The sequence below is a fragment of the Moschus berezovskii genome, chromosome 2, assembly GCF_049115385.1.
Source record: "Moschus berezovskii isolate FMDL1 chromosome 2, NW_MosBer_1.0, whole genome shotgun sequence".
NCBI lineage: Eukaryota > Metazoa > Chordata > Mammalia > Artiodactyla > Moschidae > Moschus > Moschus berezovskii.
Window position 1 is genome coordinate 108,450,847 of NC_142461.1, and position 23,178 is coordinate 108,474,024.

The 23,178-nt window shown below is 38.5% G+C and overlaps 1 protein-coding gene across 2 annotated transcripts in view; it reads right to left on the reverse strand.

Annotated features, from left to right (window-relative positions):
- TTC21B (tetratricopeptide repeat domain 21B) overlaps positions 1–23,178 on the reverse strand; it is a 124,575-nt gene that overhangs the window by 55,283 nt on the left and 46,114 nt on the right. For both annotated transcript variants that reach the window (XM_055398931.2, XM_088829848.1), the window contains exons 13-20: positions 18,517–18,674; positions 16,323–16,547; positions 15,014–15,252; positions 12,916–12,988; positions 4,938–5,048; positions 4,144–4,282; positions 1,589–1,695; positions 6–194 (exon numbers count right to left, since the gene is read on the reverse strand). In XM_055398931.2, the coding sequence (XP_055254906.1) occupies positions 6–194; positions 1,589–1,695; positions 4,144–4,282; positions 4,938–5,048; positions 12,916–12,988; positions 15,014–15,252; positions 16,323–16,547; positions 18,517–18,674 (1,241 nt within the window). The remainder of the gene's footprint in view (positions 1–5; positions 195–1,588; positions 1,696–4,143; positions 4,283–4,937; positions 5,049–12,915; positions 12,989–15,013; positions 15,253–16,322; positions 16,548–18,516; positions 18,675–23,178) is intronic.

Consider the following 23,178-nt stretch of genomic DNA (forward strand, 5'->3'; position numbering starts at 1 on the left):
CTGACCTTATTATCTGTCTCACAATGAACAAGAGCTTCTCTATAAAACTTAATTGCTTTTTCATAGTTTCGCTGAGCAACAGAATGTTTTGCAATCTCTGCGCAAATTTCAGCTGCTAAATGTTTCTGTGCAGGAACTGCATCTGGCTGTTCCATCTGAACACGTTTTAGCACTCGAGCTTGTAATTCTCGAGCCTAGTAAAATGTAAGGATAAAAAGCAATTAAAAAAAGAAGTAGAAAAGAAATGAAACAATTCTCAATAATTTATATGTAACATAATTTTACAGATTTATTTAAGCATTATTGGTCTTCAATCTAACAAAGCCTGATCCAAAGAAAATGTCTTAATTGAGGTCTTCAAAAGGTACTTGTCTGCAAATGAGCCATGCAATTATCTTTGAAACTATAAAAGTATAATAAAAGTAGAGAGTCTTTTACATGCACTCTCTCAGGAGGAAATGCAACCATGGAACAAATATTTAGAAAATATATCTAGATACTATCATTAAAAATTATAAATGTTTATTACATTAATAAAATAGTACCTAAAAGTTATTGAATCAAATATTGGCTAGTTTCAGGGAGTAAGTACATCCACATACTGTCAATGGCATATATATCAGTCTAGTCTTTCTGAGGGGAGTATCCTCGTAAAACATGCTAACTCTCTAAAATCACTGAGGCTATTGAACTTAGCTGTTCCATTCTTGGGAAGGTATTAAGGATATCACTTAGAAGGAAAAAAAATTTTAAATGATGAGTCTGAAATCTAGAGATTTTAAATCCATATATAAAAAGCTACCATCAAAGAAGCATCAAGGTCTCAAAGATGCTAATACTGAACTGTTCCAGACATTAAGAAATAGCATGTCTTAGAGAACAGTCTTTCTCTTGAATGTACGTGCACAAACACTGAACAAAATATTAGCAAATATCTTTAAATTCCAGCAATATCTTTTTCAAAAAAAATCACAAAGTGTCATTTATTTCAGGAATATAAGGATGGTTTAATATTTGAAAATCAATCAATTTAATATACCACATTAACAGAAAAAAAATGGAAAAAAGTCACATGACCATCTTGACAGATGCAGAGAGTGCATTAGATAAAATTTAAGTCATGTACTAAAAATACTGTTAACAAACTAGAAGTTAAGAAATCATCAAAACACATCAGCTACTTATATTTAGGAATACATCTAAGGAAACATGTGCAAAACCTCTACATTGAAAAACCACAAAATCTTAAGGGAAATTAAAGAAGATACAAATAAATGGAAGAAATAAACAGAAGAAGAAAAGTGAGTTTAACTCCTGCCTGTGACACTAGTTGAGCTTGCAAGTTATTAAACCAAGCTTCTTCAGTTGTAAAACAGGATTAAAAATATCAACCGTCCCTAATTGTTATATAACAATTAGCAATGATATTTTTAAACAGTACAATCCACGGGCACTCAAATCTTATTTCTATTTGCCTTATTTTCCAGAACAGCTGGGCCAAAAGACTGTCTTTTTTTATATGTGGTATATTTCCTTCTGAGACCACCACCCACCCTCATTCCTTCACAAACGAAGGTATTTTCCTTACCTGTTGCAATGCAGTGACTGCATCATCAGGTCTGTCCACTTTACTGTAAACTTTTGCTAGAAGAACTTGAGAACGTCCATCCTCCATGAGGGCTGACAGTTCATTTACTATGAAAGAAAATATATTGGGAAAAATTATGATTCATTTAAAATGTTTACATTTTCCGACAAGTTCTTAAACTTGATTCTGAAAAATAGTGAATTAAATTTAATAATGTTCAGTAAGTTAAAGAATGGCCAAATTTGGCAGAGGGGAAAGGATTTATGATTAAAAAGTGGCTTGAAGAAAGGTTAAAGAACTGTAAAACAACTGGACATATAAGGCATATAAAAGAACACTACAACAACACACTCAGAATTTCAATTTTCATTAAGTGTGTAAGCATTTCTGTTTATCGAAGTTATTCAGAGACAAGATAGGGTATTTGGTACATGCAATTAAGATAACTGCTATTTTTTAATAGTAGAACTTAATAAACGGAGAGTCAGACACGACTGAGCGACTGAACTGAACTGAACTGATACACACACACACAAGCACACACACACACATATACATAATAAACACTGACTTTGATGTCAACCTGTCTGGTTTCAGATCAAGGCTTTAGCACTTGCTAGTTAACAAGATACAAATTGAATAGGGTATGTATCCTTTCTGTTCCTCCCTTTCATCTATCTGTAAAGTATGGGAAATAATAGTGCCTATCACACAGAATTATTGTAAAATTTCAGGTTCATAAATTATTAAATAAGTTAATAGATGAAAAGCAATTAAAACAAAGTCTTATACATGGCAAGTGCTCTTTCAATATTTTATAAATCTAAGAGTATTAAAAGAACTCTAGATAACACAGAGTTGTTTCTTCCACCATTTATCAAGTGCGCCATACTGTCTGAAGTGGTTTACGTACATTGTTTCTTTAAACTTTCAACCTGAGAGGCAAGTTTTGTTATTGCTATTTTACAGGTAAGAAAAGGTGGTACAAGGAACCACAAGGAGGCTGTGACAATGGTGAGAGCAGGTTGGAAGGAGAGGTCAGAGGGGTGGCAGCATGCACCTATGGAGGCCATGTAAGCCCCTGTAAGACTCCAGTTAACTCTGAGAGAAAGGGGAGACAAGGGGGAGCTTGAGCAGGCGGGACCGGGCTTCCACTGTTTGAAAGGTCCAATACTGCTGCTGGTTCAGAGTGACTGTGTCAGGGTGTGGGCTTGAAGGTGGAAACAGGGAAGCCGAGTGGAGGCTACTGCTGTAATCTACATAAGCAAGGACAGGGTGACAGTGGTAGAAATAAGGAGACACAAGAGAATTTAATATATCTGGAAGAACCAAGAGGGTTTCCAATGGACAAGAAGAAGGGTGAAGGCAAGGACTTTGGCTCTCTGAAACTGCAAAGAAAAGATGAAGTCACCGAGATGAAGGCCGCACAGGGAACAGATGTGGGGAGGCAGATAAGGAATTCAATTTCAGACATGTTAAATTTAAGATGTTTATTAGAACCCTGGTGCTACTCTTTATCAGCTAGGTGAACCTATAAACATCAAGAAAACTGAGTGTCAGATTGTTAATTTACAAATGGAGGTAATTTTATCTGCCTCAAAAACTAATGTAAGCACTAAGGCATCTAAGTACACCACTGGATGTTCTAAGCAAATAATTACTAAATGAAAGTATTTATACTGAATAAATGTAACATGCTTATGCCCATGGAAGTAAAACATACTCCTTTAATCTCTAAAACCTTTTTAAAAATGCACATCCAAATTTAAGGCCATCTGTAGTGTTTTAAGCAAGGTCTGACAAGACTCAAGCAAGTATTTCTATGGAATTAAAAAATGCATTCAACTTAGTAGGCGTTAAGCATCAACTTCAAATATACAATGGACTATTAACTAGCCATTACAAATAATGAAATAGTGTTATTCACAGCAACATGGATGGACCTGGAGATTCACATTAAATGAAGTAATTCAGAGAAAGACAAATATCATATGATTATCACTTATATGTGGAAACAAAAGATACACATGAATTTATTTATAAAACAGATTTACAGACTTATGGTTACCAAAGGGGAAAGTTGGAGGGAGGGATAAATTAAGAGTTTGGGATTAACAAATACACATCACCATAATCAACAAGGACCTACTATATAGCACAGGGAACTCTACTCAGTAATCTCTAAAAATCTATATAGGAAAAGAATCTGAAAAAGAATGGCTATATTGTATGTGCATATATACTATATATGTATAACTGAATCACTTTGCTGTACACCTAAAATACAACACTGTAAATCAACTGTACTGTAATAGAAATAAAAATTAAGTTAAAAAAGCTTCCTTTATGTCACTTTGGAAAGTAAAGTGTTTTTCTATAACATGATTAACTTTCATAAATCTGTCTATATTTTTAAATATCTTATTTTAGTAGATTGACATTCTGTCAAATGAAACCAACCTCACATATACTAAGGAGGTATACATACTAATATAATATCAAAATAAAAAGGATCAGATATATCAGGTATACTTTTTCAAATTAGATTTTCATACCAGGTTCATGAGCTAGAGCATGCTGAAGAACTTTTTCTGCTTTATCATACCACTTCAATTTTAGTAAGAGCTCAGCCAGGTCATAGCAGAGATAATTTTGTTGTCCACTTTTCAGAGCAGCCTCATAATAAGTGATTGCCTAAACAGAATCCATTTCAGTTAGGAAAAGAAAAGGCAGTGAGAGTGGCATTAAAGCATATATCCTACACACATTATGACTTAAAGCAATTGGAAGTAACCTAAAAGCAGCTTATACATGGACTTGCACTATTGGTTAAGTATGCCATTTTTCTTTCAGAGTCAAACATCACAGAAGGCAACTAGTATTTCTTTTAACAAATAACAAAATAAAAGTACTCAAAATTTTTATTCCAAAAGTTAGTGAAATTTACTGACTGAAAATTCTTTGCTAGGTGTTATATATATGTTCAACAGTTACAAGGAGTAGAGCAAGAATATAACTAGAGGAAAATCCATTATCCTGACAAGAAAACAAAAAACAGAAAAAATAAAATTCTCAAAGCACATGGCTCAAAACTGGTTCAACAGAAAGGATATCTATTATGCTTTGGCATATAATGAAAGAGATGTTAACAGTAAACATATCTTAATTTACTTGATGGCAAAATTTGGGTGTAAGATGAAGCCTGACGTGAACTTTAGGGTCCTAACATCCTTTGCAAAATGAAGCAGAGGAGAATCTGAGACACAAATAGAGCTTGCCGAAGATCTCTCATTGAGCAGGGTTCACACATTTGATCCAACAGATGTATCTAAAAATGTGAAGTATTTACCTTTGAGTAGTTGTGAGTTTTCACAAGAGCTTTCCCAATTTTGCTTGCCAATGTTCCATCCTTTGGGTTGTGATTTAGTGCTTGCTCGTACGCTACTATGGCTTCCTCAGGCTAATGTTGGCAGATACAAAAAATAAGCAATGAAATAACAGCTTAGTTGGCTCCCATTAAATGGCAACACTTCTATAACTAAGCTCTCTATCTGGAAAACTTAACAAGACTAATAAAGCACATATTAATTCCAGAAACATTACCAATTTCAGGGAAATGACAGTCACTAGTGCAGGTATAACTTACTAGGACAATCCCAACCATATTAAGTAGGCCCGGGTCCTCATAAGTAGTCACATGAGAACTGAGAGAGAGCTTCTTGACTTCTCATCTGGCAGTCATTAGAGAAGACAGAATCAGAGGGTCAGAGGACTGCTTCCCTTTGAAGAAAACTCTATCTTAGCCAGTATCTCTTTTCACCCTTTTAAAGGTGACTCTCACTTTACTTCTGGTATCATCTCTATTTCAAATGACTGTGTTGAGTAACTGGATCTTCACTTGAAAAAAATAACTACAACTTTTTAACTGTCATGGTTGTCTCCTTTTTACTGTGAGGACCCGATCTTCAACTATTAAGTAAACATTAGTAAAATGACTGGGGGGGACTGGATAAAGGTGGTTAAAAGGTAGAAGCTTCCAGTTAAAAGTATTACAGATGTACAACATAATAATTAACAGTGAGGTACATTATATGTGAAAACTGTTGAAAGAGTAGATTCTGAAAGGTCTCATCACAGGACAAATATTTTTTTCTATTTTTAAAATTTTGGAGGGGGCTTCGAGGAAGATGGCAGAGGAATAGGATGGGGAGACCACTTTCTCCCCCACAAAATCAGCAAAAGAACATTTCAATGCTGAGTAAATCCCACCAAACAACTTCTGAATACCGGCAGAGGACATCAGGCACCCAGAAAAGCAGCCCATAGTCTTCGAAAGGAGATAGGAAATAGTATAAAAGATAAAAAGAGAGGCAAAAGAGGGAGGGACACAGCTCCATCCTGGGAAGGGAGGCCTAAAAAAAAAAGAAGTTTCCAAACACCCGGAAACACTCACGGGCGAGTCTGTGATGAGCCTTGGAAGCTCAGAGGGCCACATAACCGAGAGAAAAAAGAAAGAAATAATTAAAACCCACAGACTAAGTGCCCAGAGGAACCTCTCAGTGGAGAAGCAGGGCAGACGCCCGCACCCCCCACTAGCAACCAGGCCCGGCAGGGAGGCGCAGTGGCAGCGCTTAGAGAGAGGACTGGGCCTGAACGCCCCGAGGGCAATCTGAGCGCGCTAACGGGGAAATAGCTAAGCAGACTGTGCAGCTAAAAGGTGAAAAGCCTGCGAAAAGATGAAAAGCCCCAACCTAAGACTCCGCCAGCCCCACTCACAGAACAAAGGACTGAGCAGAGCGAGCTGGCTGCGGGTGGCCCATCCCCCATCCCCCGCCGGGACAGGCAGGGAGAGCAGACAGTGCCGAAAGGGGCAGCCTGGCCCCAGAGAGGCTTCCCATCCCAAGCGGCAGGCAGACTTCGTTGCTAACCAAGACTTCTCGGGTTCGGCTGGGCGACATCCGCCTGAGAAGGTGCATCGGTTGTACACCCAGAAAACCTAGCGGCAGGGACTGGAGAGGCGATAAGTCACAGCGACTGTGCTCGCCAAAGGCCTGGTCACCTGAGCTTCTAGGACCGGGGAAGGCACAAAACACAGGCCCAGACAAGTCTGCGCCTTTGTGTTGTACCCGAGGACCTGAACCTGAGCTGCTAAGACCTGGGAAGTGCATGCAACCCAGCGCCGGGTGCGGACAGCTCCCGGCAGAGCAACCCAGAGCCTGAGCAGCAAAAACAGGGAAAGCACACACACCGCGAGCGGGGGCAATCCCACTGTAGCCGAGACACTGCAAGCACTCCCCACAGACGCCAGGGATATTTGTTAGCAGCGTTCCTCCCTCCCCACAGCAGGACTGAACAGGTGAGCCGGAAAAAAAAAAAAAAAGTGTCCACAACCGCCCCCTGGTGTCAGGACAGGAATTAGACACTCAAGAGACCAGCAAACAGAAGAGCTTTAACAGAAGGAACAGCCTTGGAAGTAACAGATGGAGAAGTCGGGAGCCTACTGCAAGAATAAGACTGAAAACCAGAGGCAGAGGCTTAAGTCCAAATCCTGAGAACACCAGAGATCTCCTGTTCCAGGGAACATTAATTGATAGGTGCTCATCAAATGCCTCCATACATACACTGAAACCAGGCACCACCCAAGGGTCAACAAGTTTCAGAGAAAGATATACCACTCAACACAGGAGAATAGCCCTGAGCTTCAATACACAGGCTGCCCAAAGCCACTCCAAACCCACTGACATCTCATACTCATTACTGGACACTTCATTGCACTCCAGAGAGAAGAAATCCAGCTCCACCCATCAGAACACCGACAGAAGCTTCCCTAAACAGGGAACCTTGACAAGTCACCTGTCCAACCCCACCCACAGCGAGGAAACTACATAATAAAAAGAACTCCACAAACTGCCAGAAGACGGAAAGGCCAGCCCAAGCACAGCAATATAAGCAAGATGAAGAGGCAGAGAAATACCCAGCAAATAAAGGAACAGGATAAATACCCACCAACACAAACAAAAGAGGAAGATATAAGGAACCTACCTGATAAAGAATTTCTAATTTTAATTGTGAAAATGATTCAAAATCTGGAAAGTAAAATGGAGTTACAGATAAATAAAGTGGAGAAAAGGATTGAGAAGATGCATGAAATGTTTAATAAGGAATTAGAGGAAATAAAAAAGAGTCAATATACAATGAATAATGCAATAGATGAGATCAGAAACTCTCTCGAGGGAACAAACAGTAGAATAACGGAGGAAGAAGACAGGATAGGCGAGCTAGAAGACAGAATAGTAGAAATAAATGAAACAGCGACGGAAAAAGAACGAATTAAAAGACATGAGGACAATATTAGAGACCCATGGGACAATGTTAAACGCCCCAACATTCGAATCAGGAGTCCCAGAAGAAGAAGACAAAAAGAAAGACCATGAGAGAATACTTGAAGAGATAATAGTTGAAAATTTCCCTAAAATGGGGAAGGAAATAATCACCCAAGTCCAAGAAACCCAGAGAGCCTCTAACAGGATAAACCCAAGGCGAAATACCCCAAGGCACATATTAATCAAATTAACAAAGATCAAACACAAAGAACAAATATTAAAAGCAGCAAGGGAAAAGCAACAAATTACACACAAGGGGATTACCTAAGGATAACAGCTGATCTTTGAATAGAAACTCTTCAGGCCAGGAGGGAATGGCAAGACATACTTAAAGTGATGAAAGAAATTAACCTACAACCCAGATTACTGTACCCAGCAAGGATCTCACTCAAATATGAAGGAGAAATCAAAAGCTTTACAGACAAGCAAAAGCTGAGAGAATTCAGCATCACCAAACCAGCTCTCCAACAAATGCTAAAGGATCTTCTCTGGACAGGAAACACAGAAAGGGCATATAAACTCGAACCCAAAAGAATAAAGAAAACGGCAACAGGATCATACTTATCAATAATCACCTTAAACATAAATGGGTTGAATGTCTCAACCAAAAGACAAAGGCAGGCTGAATGGATACAAAAACAAGACCCCCATATATGTTGTCTACAAGAGATCCACCTCAAAACGAGGGACACATACAGACTGAAAGTGAAGGGCTGGAAAAAGACATTCCACACAAAAAGAGACCAAAAGAAAGCAAGGGTAGCAATACTCATATCAGATAAAATAGATTTTAAAATGAAGGCTGTGAAAAGAGACAAAGAAGGAAACTACATAATGATCAAAGGATCAATCCAAGATGAAGATATAACGATTATAAATATTTATGCACCCAACATAGGAGCACCACAATATGTTAAGACAATCACTAACAAGTATGAAAGGGGAAATTAACAACAACGCAATAAGAGTGGGAGACTTTAATACCCCACTCACACCTATGGATAGATCAACTAAACAGAAAATTAACAAGGAAACACAAACTTTAAATGATACTATAGACCAGTTAGACCTAATAGATCTCTATAGGACATTTCACCCTAAAACAAGGAATTTCACCTTTTTCTCAAGTTCACACGGAACCTTTTCCAGGATAGATCACAACCTGGGCCATAAATCTTCAGTTCAGTTCAGTTCAGTTCAGTCGCTCAGTCGTGTCCGACTCTCCGCGACCCCATGAATCACAGCACGCCAGGCCTCCCTGTCCATCACCAACTCCTGGAGTTCACTCAAACTCATGTCCCTCGAGTCAGTGATGCCATCCAGCCATCTCATTCTCTGTCGTCCCCTTCTCTTCCCACCCCCAACCTTTCCCAGCATCGGAGTCTTTTCCAGTGAGTCAACCCGTCGCATGAGGTGGCCAAAGTATTGCAGTTTCAGCCTTAGCATCAGTCTTTCCAATGAACACACTCAGCAATTATAGGGCAATAAAATGAATAACTTGGAAGAAATGGACAAATTCTTAGAAAAGTACAACCTTCCAAAACTGAACCAGGAAGAAACAGAAAATCTTAAATGAACCATCACAAGCATGGAATTAGAGGCTGTAATCAGAAATCTTTCAGCAAACAAAACCCCAGGTCCAGATGGCTTCACAGCTGAAATCTACCAAAAATTTAGAGAAGAGCTAACACCTATTCTACTCAAACTCTTCCAGAAAATTGCTGAGGAAGGGAAACTTCCAAACTCATTCTATGAGGCCACCATCACCCTAATCCCCAAACCTGGTGAAGATCCCACAAAAAAAGAAAACTACAGGCCAATATCACTGATGAACATCGATGCAAAAATCCTTAACAAAATTCTAGCAGTAAGAATCCAACAACACATTAAGAAGATCATACATCATGACCAAGTGGGCTTTATCCCAGGAATGCAAGGATTCTTCAATATCCGCAAATCAATCAACGTAATACACCACATTAACAAACTGAAAAATAAAAATCATATGATTATCTCAATAGATGCAGAGAAAGCCTTCGAGAGAATTCAACATCCATTTATGATAAAAACCCTCCCGAAAGTGGGAAGAGAAGGGACATACCTCAACATAATAAAAGCTATATATGACAAACCCACAGCAAACATTATCCTCAATGGTGAAAAACTGAAAGCATTTCCCCTGAAGTCAGGAACAAGACAAGGGTGCCCACTCTCACCACTACTATTCAACATAGTTCTGGAAATTTTGGCCACAGCAATCAGAGCAGAAAAAGACATAAAAGGAATCCAAATTGGAAAAGAAGAAGTAAAACTTTCACTGTTCACTGATAACATGATCCTCTACACAGAAAACCCTAAAGACTCTACCAGAAAACTACTAGAGCTAATCAATGAATACAGTAAAGTTGCAAGATATAAAATCAACACACAGAAATCCCTTGCATTCCTATACACTAATAATGAGAAAATAGAGAAATTAAGGAAACTATTCCATTCACTGTTGCAACAAAAAGAATTAAATACTTAGGAATATATCTACCTAAAGAAACAAAAGACTTGTACATAGAAAACTATAAAACAGTGGTGAAAGTAATCAAAGAGGACACTAATAGATGGAGAAATATACCGTGTTCGTGGATTGGAAGAATAAATATTGTGAAAATGAGTATACTACCCAAAGTAATTTATACATTCAATGCAATCCCGATCAAGCTACCAATGATATTTTTCACAGAGCTAGAACTAATAATCTCACAATTTGTATGGAAATACAAAAAACCTCAAATAACCAAAGCAATCGTGAGGAAGAAGAATGGAACTGGGGGAATTAACCTGCCAGACTTCAGGCTCTGCTCAAAGCCACAGTCATCAAGACAGTACGGTACTGGCATAAAGACAGAAATATAGATCAATGGAACAAAACAGAAAGCCCAGAGATAAATCCATGCACCTATGGACACCTTATCTTTGACAAAGGAGGCAAGAGTATAAAACGGAGAAAAGACAGTCTCTTCAACAAGTGGTGCTGGGAAAATGGTCAGCCACTTGTAAAAGAATGAAACTAGATCACTTCCTAACACCATACACAAAAATAAACTCAAAATGGATTAAAGATCTAAATATAAGACCAGATTCTATAAAACTCCTAGAAGAGAACGTAGGCAAAACACTCTCCGACATAAATCACAGCAGGATCCTCCAAGACCCACCTCCCAGAATATTGGAAATAAAAGCAAAAATAAACAAATGGGACCTAATGAAAATCAAAAGCTTCTGCACAGCAAAGGAAACTATAAGCAAGGTGAAAAGACAGCCTTCAGAATGGGAGAAAATAATAGCAAATGAAACAACTGACACAGAATTAATCTCCAAAATATACAAGCAGCTCCTGCAGCTCAATTCCAGAAAAATAAACGACCCAATCAAAAAATGGGCCAAAGAACTAAACAGACATTTCTCCAAAGAAGACATACAGATGGCCAACAAACACTTGAAAAAATGCTCAACATCCCTCGTAATCAGAGAAACGCAAATCAAAACCACAATGAGATACCATTTCACACCAGTCAGAATGGCTGCTATCCAAAAGTCTACATGCAATAAATGCTGGAAGGATGTGGAGAAAGGGAACCCTCTTACACTGTTGGTGGGAATGCAAACTAGTACAGCCACTATGGAGAACAGTGTGGAGATTCCTCAAAAAACTGGAAATAGAACTGCCATATGATCCAGCAATTGCACTCCTGGGCATACACACCGAGGAAACCAGAATTGAAAGAGACACAGGTACTCCAATGTTCATTGCAGCACTGTTTATAATAGCCAGGACATGGAAGCAACCTAGATGTCCATCTGCAGACGAATGGATAAGAAAGCTTTGGTACATATACACAATGGAGTATTCTTCAGCCATCAAAAAGAATGCATTTCAATCAGTTCTAATGAGGTGGATGAAATTGGAGCCTATTATATCAGAGAAGGCAATGGCAAGCCACTCCAGTACTGTTGCCTAGAAAATCCCATGGATGGAGGAGCCTTGTAGGCTGCAGTCCATGGGGTCGCTAAGGGTCAGACACGACTGAGCGACTTCACTTTCACTTTTCACTTTCACACATTGGAGAAGGAAATGGCAACCGACTCCAGTGTTCTTGCCTGGAGAATCCCAGGGACGGGGGAGCCTGGTGGGCTTCCGTCTATGGGGTCACACAGAGTTGGACACGACTGAAGTGACTTAGCAGCAGTAGCAGCATACAGAGTGAAGTAAGCCAGAAAGAAAAACATCAATACAGTATACTAACGCACATATATGGAATTTAGAAAGATAGTAACCTTAACCCTCTATACGAGACAGCAAAAGAGACATAGGTATATAGAATAGTCTTTGGGACTCTGTGGGAGAGGATGAAGGTGGGAGGATTTGGGAGAATGGCACTGAAGCATGTATATTATCATATGTGAAACGAATCACCAGTCCAGGTTCAACGCATGATACAGGATGCTCCGGACTGGTGCACGCAGATGAACTGTAGGGAGGATATGGGGAGAAGGGAGGAGGGAGGGGGGTTCCAGAAGGGGAACACATGTACACCCGGGCAGATTCATGTCAGTGTATGGCAAAACCAACCAATATATTATTGTAAAGTAATTAGCCTGCAATAAAAAAAAATAAGAAACTAAAAAAAAAAAAAAACCCCAAAATTTTGTACCTATATAAGATGATGGATAGTCACTGAACTTATTGTGATAATCACTGCATGATGTATATAAGTTAAATCATTATGCTGTATCTTAAACTCACAGTGCTGCATGTCAAATATATCTCATTAAAAATGGAGGAAAAAAGCCCAAATTCCTTTCAGTAGGATATTATACTAATCACAAAGAAGAATTTTGGGTTTTTTGTTTTGTTTTTAAATCTATGTACATTAGTATCAAAAACTTTACCTCCTGAATATTCATGTATGCATCACCAAGGAGAAGAAAAGACCGAGGACTGGGCATCCTTTCAGCCATTTCTCTGGAAATCAGATGAAGTTTACTTAATATACTGAATACAAATTTCTTCTTCTAAGCCAACAAAAGAAAAGCTCACTTATTTCAATAAACTAATTGAACTCCGGGAGTTGGTGATGGACAGGGAGGCCTGGCGTGCTGTGATTCATGGGGTCGCAAAGAGTCGGACATGACTGAGCGATTGAACTGAACTGAATAGCCTTTGAGTACTCTTTTTATATCCCACTGTGTAATACATACTATTAAAACCCTACCAATACTCATACCCAGATTGTTTATTCTAGGTCAACAATTTTTTTCATTAAATTTTTCCATTTCCTGAATAGCAGGTAGAAGTATACTGACAAGATAGTAAATTTGTAAGCTCTCATTATCCACAAATATGTTTTGCTCTCCTACACCTGGGGTGAATTCATGTCAATGTATGGCAAAACCAACCAATATAATATTGTAAAATAATTTGCCTCCAATAAAAAATAAATAAAAAAATAAAATAAAATGTTGATAGGAGCTAACATCAATAGAGATGAATAGGGCTTTAACGTAAAAAAAAAAAAAAATGATGTGGAAATGAAGTTCCAAAATATGACAAATACTTATTGTCATCCTATGCGTTTCGAGCTCTGATATTCATGGTATAAGTCATATACAGCAATAAAAATACAAAATCTTCTACTTCAATATTTGCTGCTTCTTTTTATCTACAAAATGTAAACTGCTAAAGGTGAAAATACCAAAGTTGCTCAAATAATGTGATGCTAAGTCTTTAGTGTACATCTCATTTAATTGGTCCAAAAACTAATGAGAAAAGAGAATTAAGACTTTATAGATAATGCTATGGAGAAGGCAATGGCAAGCCACTCCAGTACTCTTGCCTAGAAAATCCCACAGATGGAGCAGCCTGGTAGGCTGCAGTCTGTGGGGTCGCTAAGGGTCGGACACGACTGAGCGACTTCACTTTCACTTTTCACTTTCACACATTGGAGAAGGAAATGGCAACCCACTCCAGTGTTCTTGCCTGGAGAATCCCAGGGACGGGGGAGCCTGGTGGGCTTCCGTCTAAGGGGTCACACAGAGTCGGACACAACTGAAGTGACTCACCAGCAGCAGCAGCAGCAGATAATGCTAAGAGTTTACTGTATAGCTAATGTGTCAGATTTGCTTAAATAAAAAACTACGCTTCTAACTATTACACTATAGTGCATCCAAATACATGTACTCAGTGTTAAAATACTGTCATATCATCAGAGAAGATGGTGCTGATCTTTTAGAAACATCATAGAAAACATAATTTAGGAAACTCCAGCCCATTCAACTATACAGGGGGTGCTTCTCAGTTCTTTGCATCACTCGGTAACTACAAAGAATCTGAACAGATTTCTGGGCTTTGATATTTACAAAATATAGATGAATCAACATGACTTTCTTAAGGATAAAAACACAGATTTTCTTTCACATGGACTGTGTGCTTGTATCTCTATCTTTTTGTTTGGGGAGAAGTGTAAGAGCAACCTGAGTGTGCATGTGTGCTGTGTATCCCACTAACTCCTAAGGCATCTGCATATGCTACTTTAAACCCCTGCCATTTCTGTAATCCATACCTTAGTGTGAGGTATACTAAGCCATAATTTTCTTCTGCTATGAGACAGCGTTAAACATGACTATTTAGTCCCTCAATCGTTACATTATATAATGCTTTTAAGCTATTAGAACACACGTAATTGTTGCTCTTTTCCTTCCCACCCAGGAAGATTCAAGGTCCAAAAATAACACCTGAGGAGGGAGACTGAGCTGACAACCTGAAGGGAGTCACAGGTTGAAATAAATCCTAATTACTGTGATTTAGGTTTTAGGGAGAGTGTAACTTGGTTAGAGTGCTTGTGGCTGGTCGCAGTAGAAGGAAGCAAGAACACATTAAGGAAGGGATCAATAAAGTATACGAAAAGCAGTTAAAAGGAAGAAAGAAATTTGGGGATTAATTTTAGGAGATAAATGTGTCAAAATATAATGGGCCGAAAGAACCATTTACCTGTAACAAGTGATATATAACATCTTCTCTTTTCTGTGCTTCAGATAAATATCTGCCATTTTTTCCTTGGCCTCTATGAAATACGGCTGCTCAGCTGTAACATTCCGAAGCATGCTTAAAGCCCTCTCCACATCTCCCTGGGCCAGAGCTAGATCTGCGTTAGCGATAGTGACACGTAACTCTTCAGATGTCCCAGAAAATTCATGGATGGCATCTTGTAAAACTTTGGCTGCCTCGTGCTGTAAGGGTGACATCAAAATAACATTCAAAACTATAACAAATCACTCTACAAATGAAGGTCTTCTAATACAGAATGAACAATAAATGCTAGCACAGTCTTGATATTTGTGATATATTGATCGATTTTTGAAAAGCACAAAAATTTAAAACTAAACTCAGAGACCAAATTAAGATGATGTATTTGTTAGTTGAAAAGTGTTCTCATAACTATAACAAGAGCAATTGCTACATAAAAGTTGCTGCTACTATAATTTAATAAACATTTACCTTGCATCCAGCATTGTATTAACCCATCACTTCTTATGAAAATCTTCCAAGGTAGTTTCTATAATTACCTCCCAGCTTGCAATAAGTAAAATAAAACTCAGACAGTTAAAGAGTTAACAAATGATGGAACCAGCCTGACTCCAACGCCTAAATTCTTTGTCATGTTCATTACTGCATCTTCAGTGGGATCCAGTCCACAGTCACCCTCTGGACCAGATGGTTCTTCATTACATAGCAGGTTATTCCCTACACTAGGACATCATTTTTGTTATATCCCAGGTGAATGTATTTCCTAATTTCCAAACCTGTACCTCAATGAACCTAAAATATCATTTATTTTAATTCATCCCAACTTAGGAGATTTAAAAAAATTTCTGATTTAAGAAATGTTAAACCAAGAAAAAAAACTGTGCATCGTAGAATCAATCTATAATAGAATTGGTTCTCCTTAAAATGCATTTTATGTTAATTTGTTAGTGAAGGAGAAATTCTTTGAGATTTGGCAAGTACCTAGACACAGCCTTAATTTCCACTTAAATATGAAATATGAAGTAACTGATTAGCAACTAATGTAACCTAAAAAACAGATATAAATGATAAGTTCCTCATTTTCTACAAGATGCTAATTCTTTTCTCAGGATTACATTCATGTTTGCTTCCATCTGGTGCCAAGTGATGAGAAACAAATTTTCTAAACTTAACCACTTGTCAAGGGAATAATTTTTGCATTTTCATTTCCTATGGCTATATATACTTGGATAACAAAGTTCAGATCTGAGCAACTGAATTAAGTTTGACCTACCTGTTCTCCATTTAAACGGTGAACCTCTACCAACTCAAGAAAGACTGATAAACGATGGCTTGCATCAACTTCAGTTTTTCTGTATTTTGACTTTGAGGAAGATCCAATTCTCCTCATTCCTGGTAAACTCATTGCCGTGTGCAGAGTTTTAATTGCTTCTGCTACTTCTCCCATTTTCTTTTGTGACTGAGCTTTTATCAGATGATACAAAGGATATTCTCTCACCTAAAAAAATAATATTCAGAAATCCTTCCTTGGAGTGCTTACAACATCAACACATAGTTTACAATCCATAAAATGTCATGATAATAGGAACGGTGAGGACAGCGTTCTACCCTGTGAATGCATGAGGTCCTTTTCTGTCCTCTTCCTCATGTTCTGATCATTTATTGAAAATTCAGAATTCAGGTAACCTGCCACTACCTAGTATTCCCCTGGTTGATAAACAGATGCTGCTACCATGATAGGAGAGAAACTGCACACAGAGTTTAGAAGGCCAGCAAGTATATTTGAAGAGATTATTTTAGTTTTCAGAAAATGAGATTTCTTTATCTGAGACTTCTTCTACTGAAATATAAGTTATCAGATTTCTACAGTTTCTTTTTATTTTCTAATTTTAAGATTAAACATTTCAGGGCATGTTAATCAAATATGGGTTTTTACCCTTTGATACTACTCTGAAATGTGTACTATTGAAGCTTCTGGCTTTAGTTTGGCTACCAATAGCATATACAGAAAAAATAAGAGAATGACAGACAACGAGGAAGGAGTCAAGAAAAGAATATGGTACAGAATGAGATGATGTGGCAGCCACCTAACCTCTAGGATGGCTACAGTCCACCTAAGGCTGGGTTCTGAGCCAGAGTTAGGCATCAAGTTTACCTGTTGTTCTTGTGTAAACAATTACGCTTATGCTCTGATCTCAGAGATCTTGATTCGTTGGGTGGGGTGCTGGCACCGGGGTTGTGATGTACCACTACTTAAGAACTACCAGGTTACTTTCTGCAAACCTTTCCTGCAACCTGAATTCTCCAGTTAACTAAAGGGTTCTCACATCAAAGAGTCAAAGACACTGCCAGACAAAGAGAAAGTCTGAGGAGCTCCTAACGTGACTTCAGGAAGCCCCTGAACCTAGGATTTTCTGTAATGCTCGGGGATATGGGATCTTTACACTGAACATCTTGGATAGAAATCTAGTGTCTTTATGTTCTCAAACAACATACCAACTTTCAAAATGACTAGGCATTCTGTGATGATGTATCCAAAGTTATTAAAAATCAAGGTCTAAGAAAGAGACAAACAATAAAATAAAAATCCTAAAACATAAAAATATTTGGCACAATGCTCTATGTTAAAAAGCAGAGACATCACTTTGCTGACAAAGGTCCATATAGTCAAAGCTATGGTTTTTCCAGAAGTCAGGTATGGATGTGAGAGTTGGACCATAAAGAAGGCCGAGTGCCAAAGAATCGATGCTTTCGAACTGTGGTGTTGGAGAAGACTCTTGACAGCCCCTTGGACTGCAAGGAGATCAAACCAGTCAATCCTAAAGGATATCAACCCTGAATATTAGAGGGACTGATGCTCAAGCTCCAATACTTTGGTCATCTGATAAGAACAACCGACTCATGAGAAAAGATCCTGATGCTGGAAAGATTGAAGGCAGGACGAGAAGGGGACGACAGAGGATGAGATGGTTGGATGGCATCATCGACTCAATGGACATGAGTTTGAACAATCTCTGGGAGACGGAGAGGGACAGGGAAGACTGGCGTGCTGCAGTTCGTGGGGTGGCAAAGAGTAGGAAAGGACTAAATGACTGAATAACAACAATGTTCTATAATTGACTCTCTTAGATATATCCACAGTACATTTAATGTTCATTAAAATTGTAGGGTATCATTATATAAGTTTTATAGAAAAGAAAACTGAGGTTCAGAGACTGAGAGGTGGAAAGACCAGACACTAATTTCAGGTCTTTTGTTGCCAAGTCCGTATAGTTTTGTTAAACTAAACCACAGGTGCCTCCATTTTTTCCTTCTATTGCTAACGAGTTCAAAACATTTTCCACTAAAAAAATGCATTTATTAGCAAAATGTTACAGGCTAAAACACAAAATAGTTTAACAAGTAAACATTTGCTAAAGGTTTAAGGACAGCGATATAACTTATCCACCTGAGTCTGGAACACTTACCTTAAAATTATAGCTCAGGCATAGTTCAAGAGACTGAGAACACAATTTGAATTTTTCCTGAGACAAATAAACCTGAGCCATCAGGAGATGAGCATCAGCATAGGAAGGGCTGTGTTCTAGGCAATGCTGCAGGTTATTATAAGCTGCTTCAATATTACCTGGTGAGGAAACAAAGCATTACTACAGTAAAAAAAAAAAAAAAAAAAAGATTAAGAGGAAATCTGAGAGAAGAGGGAGAAAAGTAGTCTGTGGATAGTTCAGGTGTTTGAACCTGAAGTCCTCAGCTTAAACTCTACCTGCACTACTAAGTCGCTTCAGTCGTGTCTGACTCTGCGACCTCGTGGACTATGGCCCACCAGGCTCCTCTGTCCATGGGATTCTCCAGGCAAGAATACTGGAGTAGGTTGCCATGCCCTTCTCCAGAGGATCTTTCTAACCAAGGGATCGGACACCCATCTCTTATGTCTCCTACACTGGCAGGCAGCTTCTTTAACACTAGTGCCACCGTCCGCTTCTTTCTAGTTTGCATGAAAGAATATATCCAAAGCCAAGCCATAATAAGGAGCAAGTATGTGAAAAGATCAGAATCCATCACCACTGTTACTGACAGTCCTATAAATGTACTTTTACTTTCCTTGTCTAATTTTTTTTATATGTAAAACACAGAAATTTAAATAACTAGAATGTTACAGTGCCACATTAACAAGAAAGATTTAGTCTAGCAATCATTCTTGGCCAGAAATGTTACTACTGCACAAAAGACAACAAAAAAAGCATAGGAATATAGTCCAGAAGTTTAGAAATGTGAGTTACAGATTTTAAATGCCTCTTAATACTAACTGAAATATTCAAATGTTCTGGAAACACATCTATTGTACATCTAGAAGTCTTTTTTTTTTTAAATCGTAGCTGATTTACAGTACTGTGTTAGTTTCAGGTATAAGTAGTATTTACTCAGTATTTTTACAGATTATATTCCATTATAGGATATTAACTACACCTGGGAGTCTTAAAACAGAAGGAAATGATCAAAATGAAAATGATCAGAATACTGGATTCTACCTTGGGCTGACAGCTAAGGGAGGAAGAGGCTCTTCACAGAAACACCAGCACAGACTCTAGATGCTAGAAGTTCCGTGATATAACCCACATTGATTCACATTCAGCCATCTCATAAACTGGCCTTAAGCAGGTACAGACAGACTAGAGCCCTGTGTAACTCTGCTAAATTATTATCTTTTAAATAACTCTGTGACCTTACCTGACACCTCAACAAACAAAATAAGGCTTACAGTCAGGCCTTCAGTCCCAAAGGCTCAACCTTCTTATAACAGATATATCCATTTAAACAGAAAACATTCTTCTTAAAAACAGGAGATTAATAAACAAAAATACGTCTGAGTTAGTACAATAACTTATTAAATGAAGTGTCAAAATATGTCAATTAACCGTCAAGCTTAATAAATATTAGAGTTTTCATTCTGACGCAATCCAACATTCAGAACTCTACAGGCAAAAATAGAAAGGATGATTAAGCATAATAAATTTGCAAGCAAATTACCACCCCCACATTCTTTTAGGAAAGAGAAGGATCACGGAGATAACCTGAAAAAATTGATTATTCCTGGGACTTCCCTGGTGATCCAGTGGTTAAGAATCTGTCTTGCAAGGTAGGGGACACAGGTTTGATTCTTGGTCAGGGAACTACGATCCTGCATGACATGGAGCAACTAAGCCCTCACGCCACAGTGAAAGATTCCACGTGATTCAGAGAAGATCGTGCATACTGCAACTAAGACCTGACACAGCCAAATAATAAATATATTTTAAAGAAGAGAAAGATTATTTCCCAAAAGAAGGGTTTGCAAACAAGACCCTGAAAAAAAAAGAGAACTATGTGAATAACTGAGATCTCTTTTGTTTCTTCTAAAGGTAAAGAGAAGGAGTATGGCCAGTTAGCTTTAGAAGGCCACCAATGACTCAAAAGCGGAGAAACAGGTCATTGTTGTTGCGAAAAAAAAAGGCCATGCAGACAAATATCACATTAATATCACATTCTTATCTGAGATCAGCTCAAATTCTCTTGAGGAAAAAATGAAAGAAAATTCTGTCCTGCAGTTCTGCCTTTGTCAGGGTCTTCTGTAATAAAGAATTTGGCTGGCCTTGGTTCCCGGGAGACCATCTCTAAATCTTGGAATATCCCGAGCAATAAGAGTGTCTTTGTTATTCATGGTAGGCCCTGATAACATATGCTAATATGACTAAAGGCTGGCCAGGCCAGACATCCCAACCATGGGATTAGAGGGGTAGGGACTCTGAGTCATCCATACCAGCCTGACCTGGGGAGAGGGGAGCTGGAGACTGAGTTTAATTATCATGTCTGTGTAATAAAACTCTTGGGTACTGAACCTGGGTGAGATTCCCTGCTGCTAATGTTCTAGAGGTATTGTCATATGTTGATGTGTCAGAAAGTTGATGTGTCCTGACTCCACAAAGAAACGACAATGAAAGCTTCACACAAGGGACCCTCCCAGACCTCAACCTCTGCATCTCTTCCTTTTGCTAGTTCAGATGGATATTTTTTGCTATAAAACTCTAATCCTAGCTATAGTGCTTTCCTGACTTCTGTGAGTCTTTCGAGTAAACTACTGAACCTGATGGGAGTCGTCAGAACCCTTAAGTTTGTAGCCAGCAAGTCAGACATGCAAATGGCTCTGGGAACCCCTGAGCTTGTGGCTGCTGTCTACAGCTAGGGCAGCAGTGTGATGGAGACTGTGCCCTTAACCTGTAAGTTTGGTCCAACTCCAGGTAGTTTGAACCAGAAGTCACTGCAGTTGGCAGCTTAGCAAGAATACTACTGTGTCAGCACTATTTCACATTATTTCAGGCTGCTCTTTTTAACAATGGGGTTAATGTACAAGACTTTCATTCCCAGCAAGAGTTAGTTGCTTAGTCGTGTTCGACTCTTTGCTACCCCATGGAATGCAGCCCACCAGGCTCCTCTGTCTATGGGATTCTCTAGGCAAGAATACTGGAATGGGTTGCCATTTCCTATTCCAGGGGATCTTCCTGAAACAGAGATTGCACCTGGGTCCCCTGCATTGCTGACAGATTCTTTACCGTCTGAGTCACCAGGGAAGTCCTTCATTTCTAGTGAAAAGTCGCTCAGTTGTGTTCCACTTTTTGCAACCCATGGACTATCACCAGGCCAGAATACTAGAGTAGTTAGCCTTTCCCTTCTCCAAGGGATCTTCCCAACTCAGGGATCGAACCCAGGTCTCCTGCATTGCAGGCAGATTCTTTACCAGCTGAGCCACAAGGGAAGCACTTCATTCCTAGAGACTTTGGCAATGAAGTATTAATATACTGAGACTGATTTATATAAAAATTCAAAATAAATGTTTAATAAATTAATCACAGAACTCAAAGTCCCATCTGAATATCTAGTAGGTGACACCCATTCTAACTGAAAAAAAAGTAGAAATATCATGTGGTTCAACAGAACTCACTTAGGAGAAGGTATCTTCTTACAACTAGAATATTTTAGAGGTGAAATAAACTCTTTTGATAATTTGGTTCTTTTTAAAACCAAGACCCAAAAAATTAGTGAAGTCAATCTCTTAACTCTATTATACATAGGAAGTAACTGTTCATGAGAATGAATACATTTAAGATGTTTTCTGCCCTACAGGACTTTACAAACTTAATTTGCTCTGCATAGCATGTAGCCAGCAAAGATATATATAAGGCCCTTATGATGGTCTACTTATATATATATTGCCAAACATGTGTGTGTCCTAAAACACTAAGGTTACAACTGAGGTTATTTTTTTAAAGCTATGAATTACCAATCACAGAAAATAGATACAAATTAATTAATAGATTTCCTAGGTATCTGAAACCTGATTAACATCAGATTTGATTATGCCAAATTTGCTGGCATATTGAGTGCAGCACTTTCACAGCATCATCTTTCAAGATTTGAAATAGCTCAACTGGAATTCCATCACCTCCACTACCTTTGTTCGTAGTGATGCTTTCTAAGGCCCACTTGACTTCACATTCCAAGATGTCTGGCTCTAGGTCAGTGATCACGTTATCGTGATTATCTTGGTCGTGAAGATCTTCTTTGTACAGTTCTTTGGTGTATTCTTGCCACCTCTTCTTAATATCTTCTACTTCTGTTAGGTCCATACCATTTCTGTCCTTTATCGAGCTCATCTTTGCATGAAAAGTTCCTTTGGAATCTCTAATTTTCTTGAAGAGATTTCTTGTTTTTCCTATTCTGTTGTTTTCTTCTATTTCTTTGCATTGATCGCCGAGGAAGGCTTTCTTATCTCTCCTTGCTATTCTTTGGAACTCTGCATTCAGATGCTTATATCTTTCCTTTACTCCTTTGCTTCTCCCGTCTCTTCTTTTCACAGCTATTTGTAAGGCCTCCTCAGACAGCCATTTTACTTTTTTGCATTTCTTTGCGCCAAAGAATGCTCAAACTACCGCACAATTGCACTCATCTCACACACTAGTAAAGTCATGCTCAAAATTCTCCAAGCCAAGCTTCAGCAATATGTGAACCGTGAACTCCCAGATGTTCAAGCAGGTTTTAAAAAAGGCAGAGGCACCAGAGATCAAATTGCCAACATCCGCTGGATCATGGAGAAA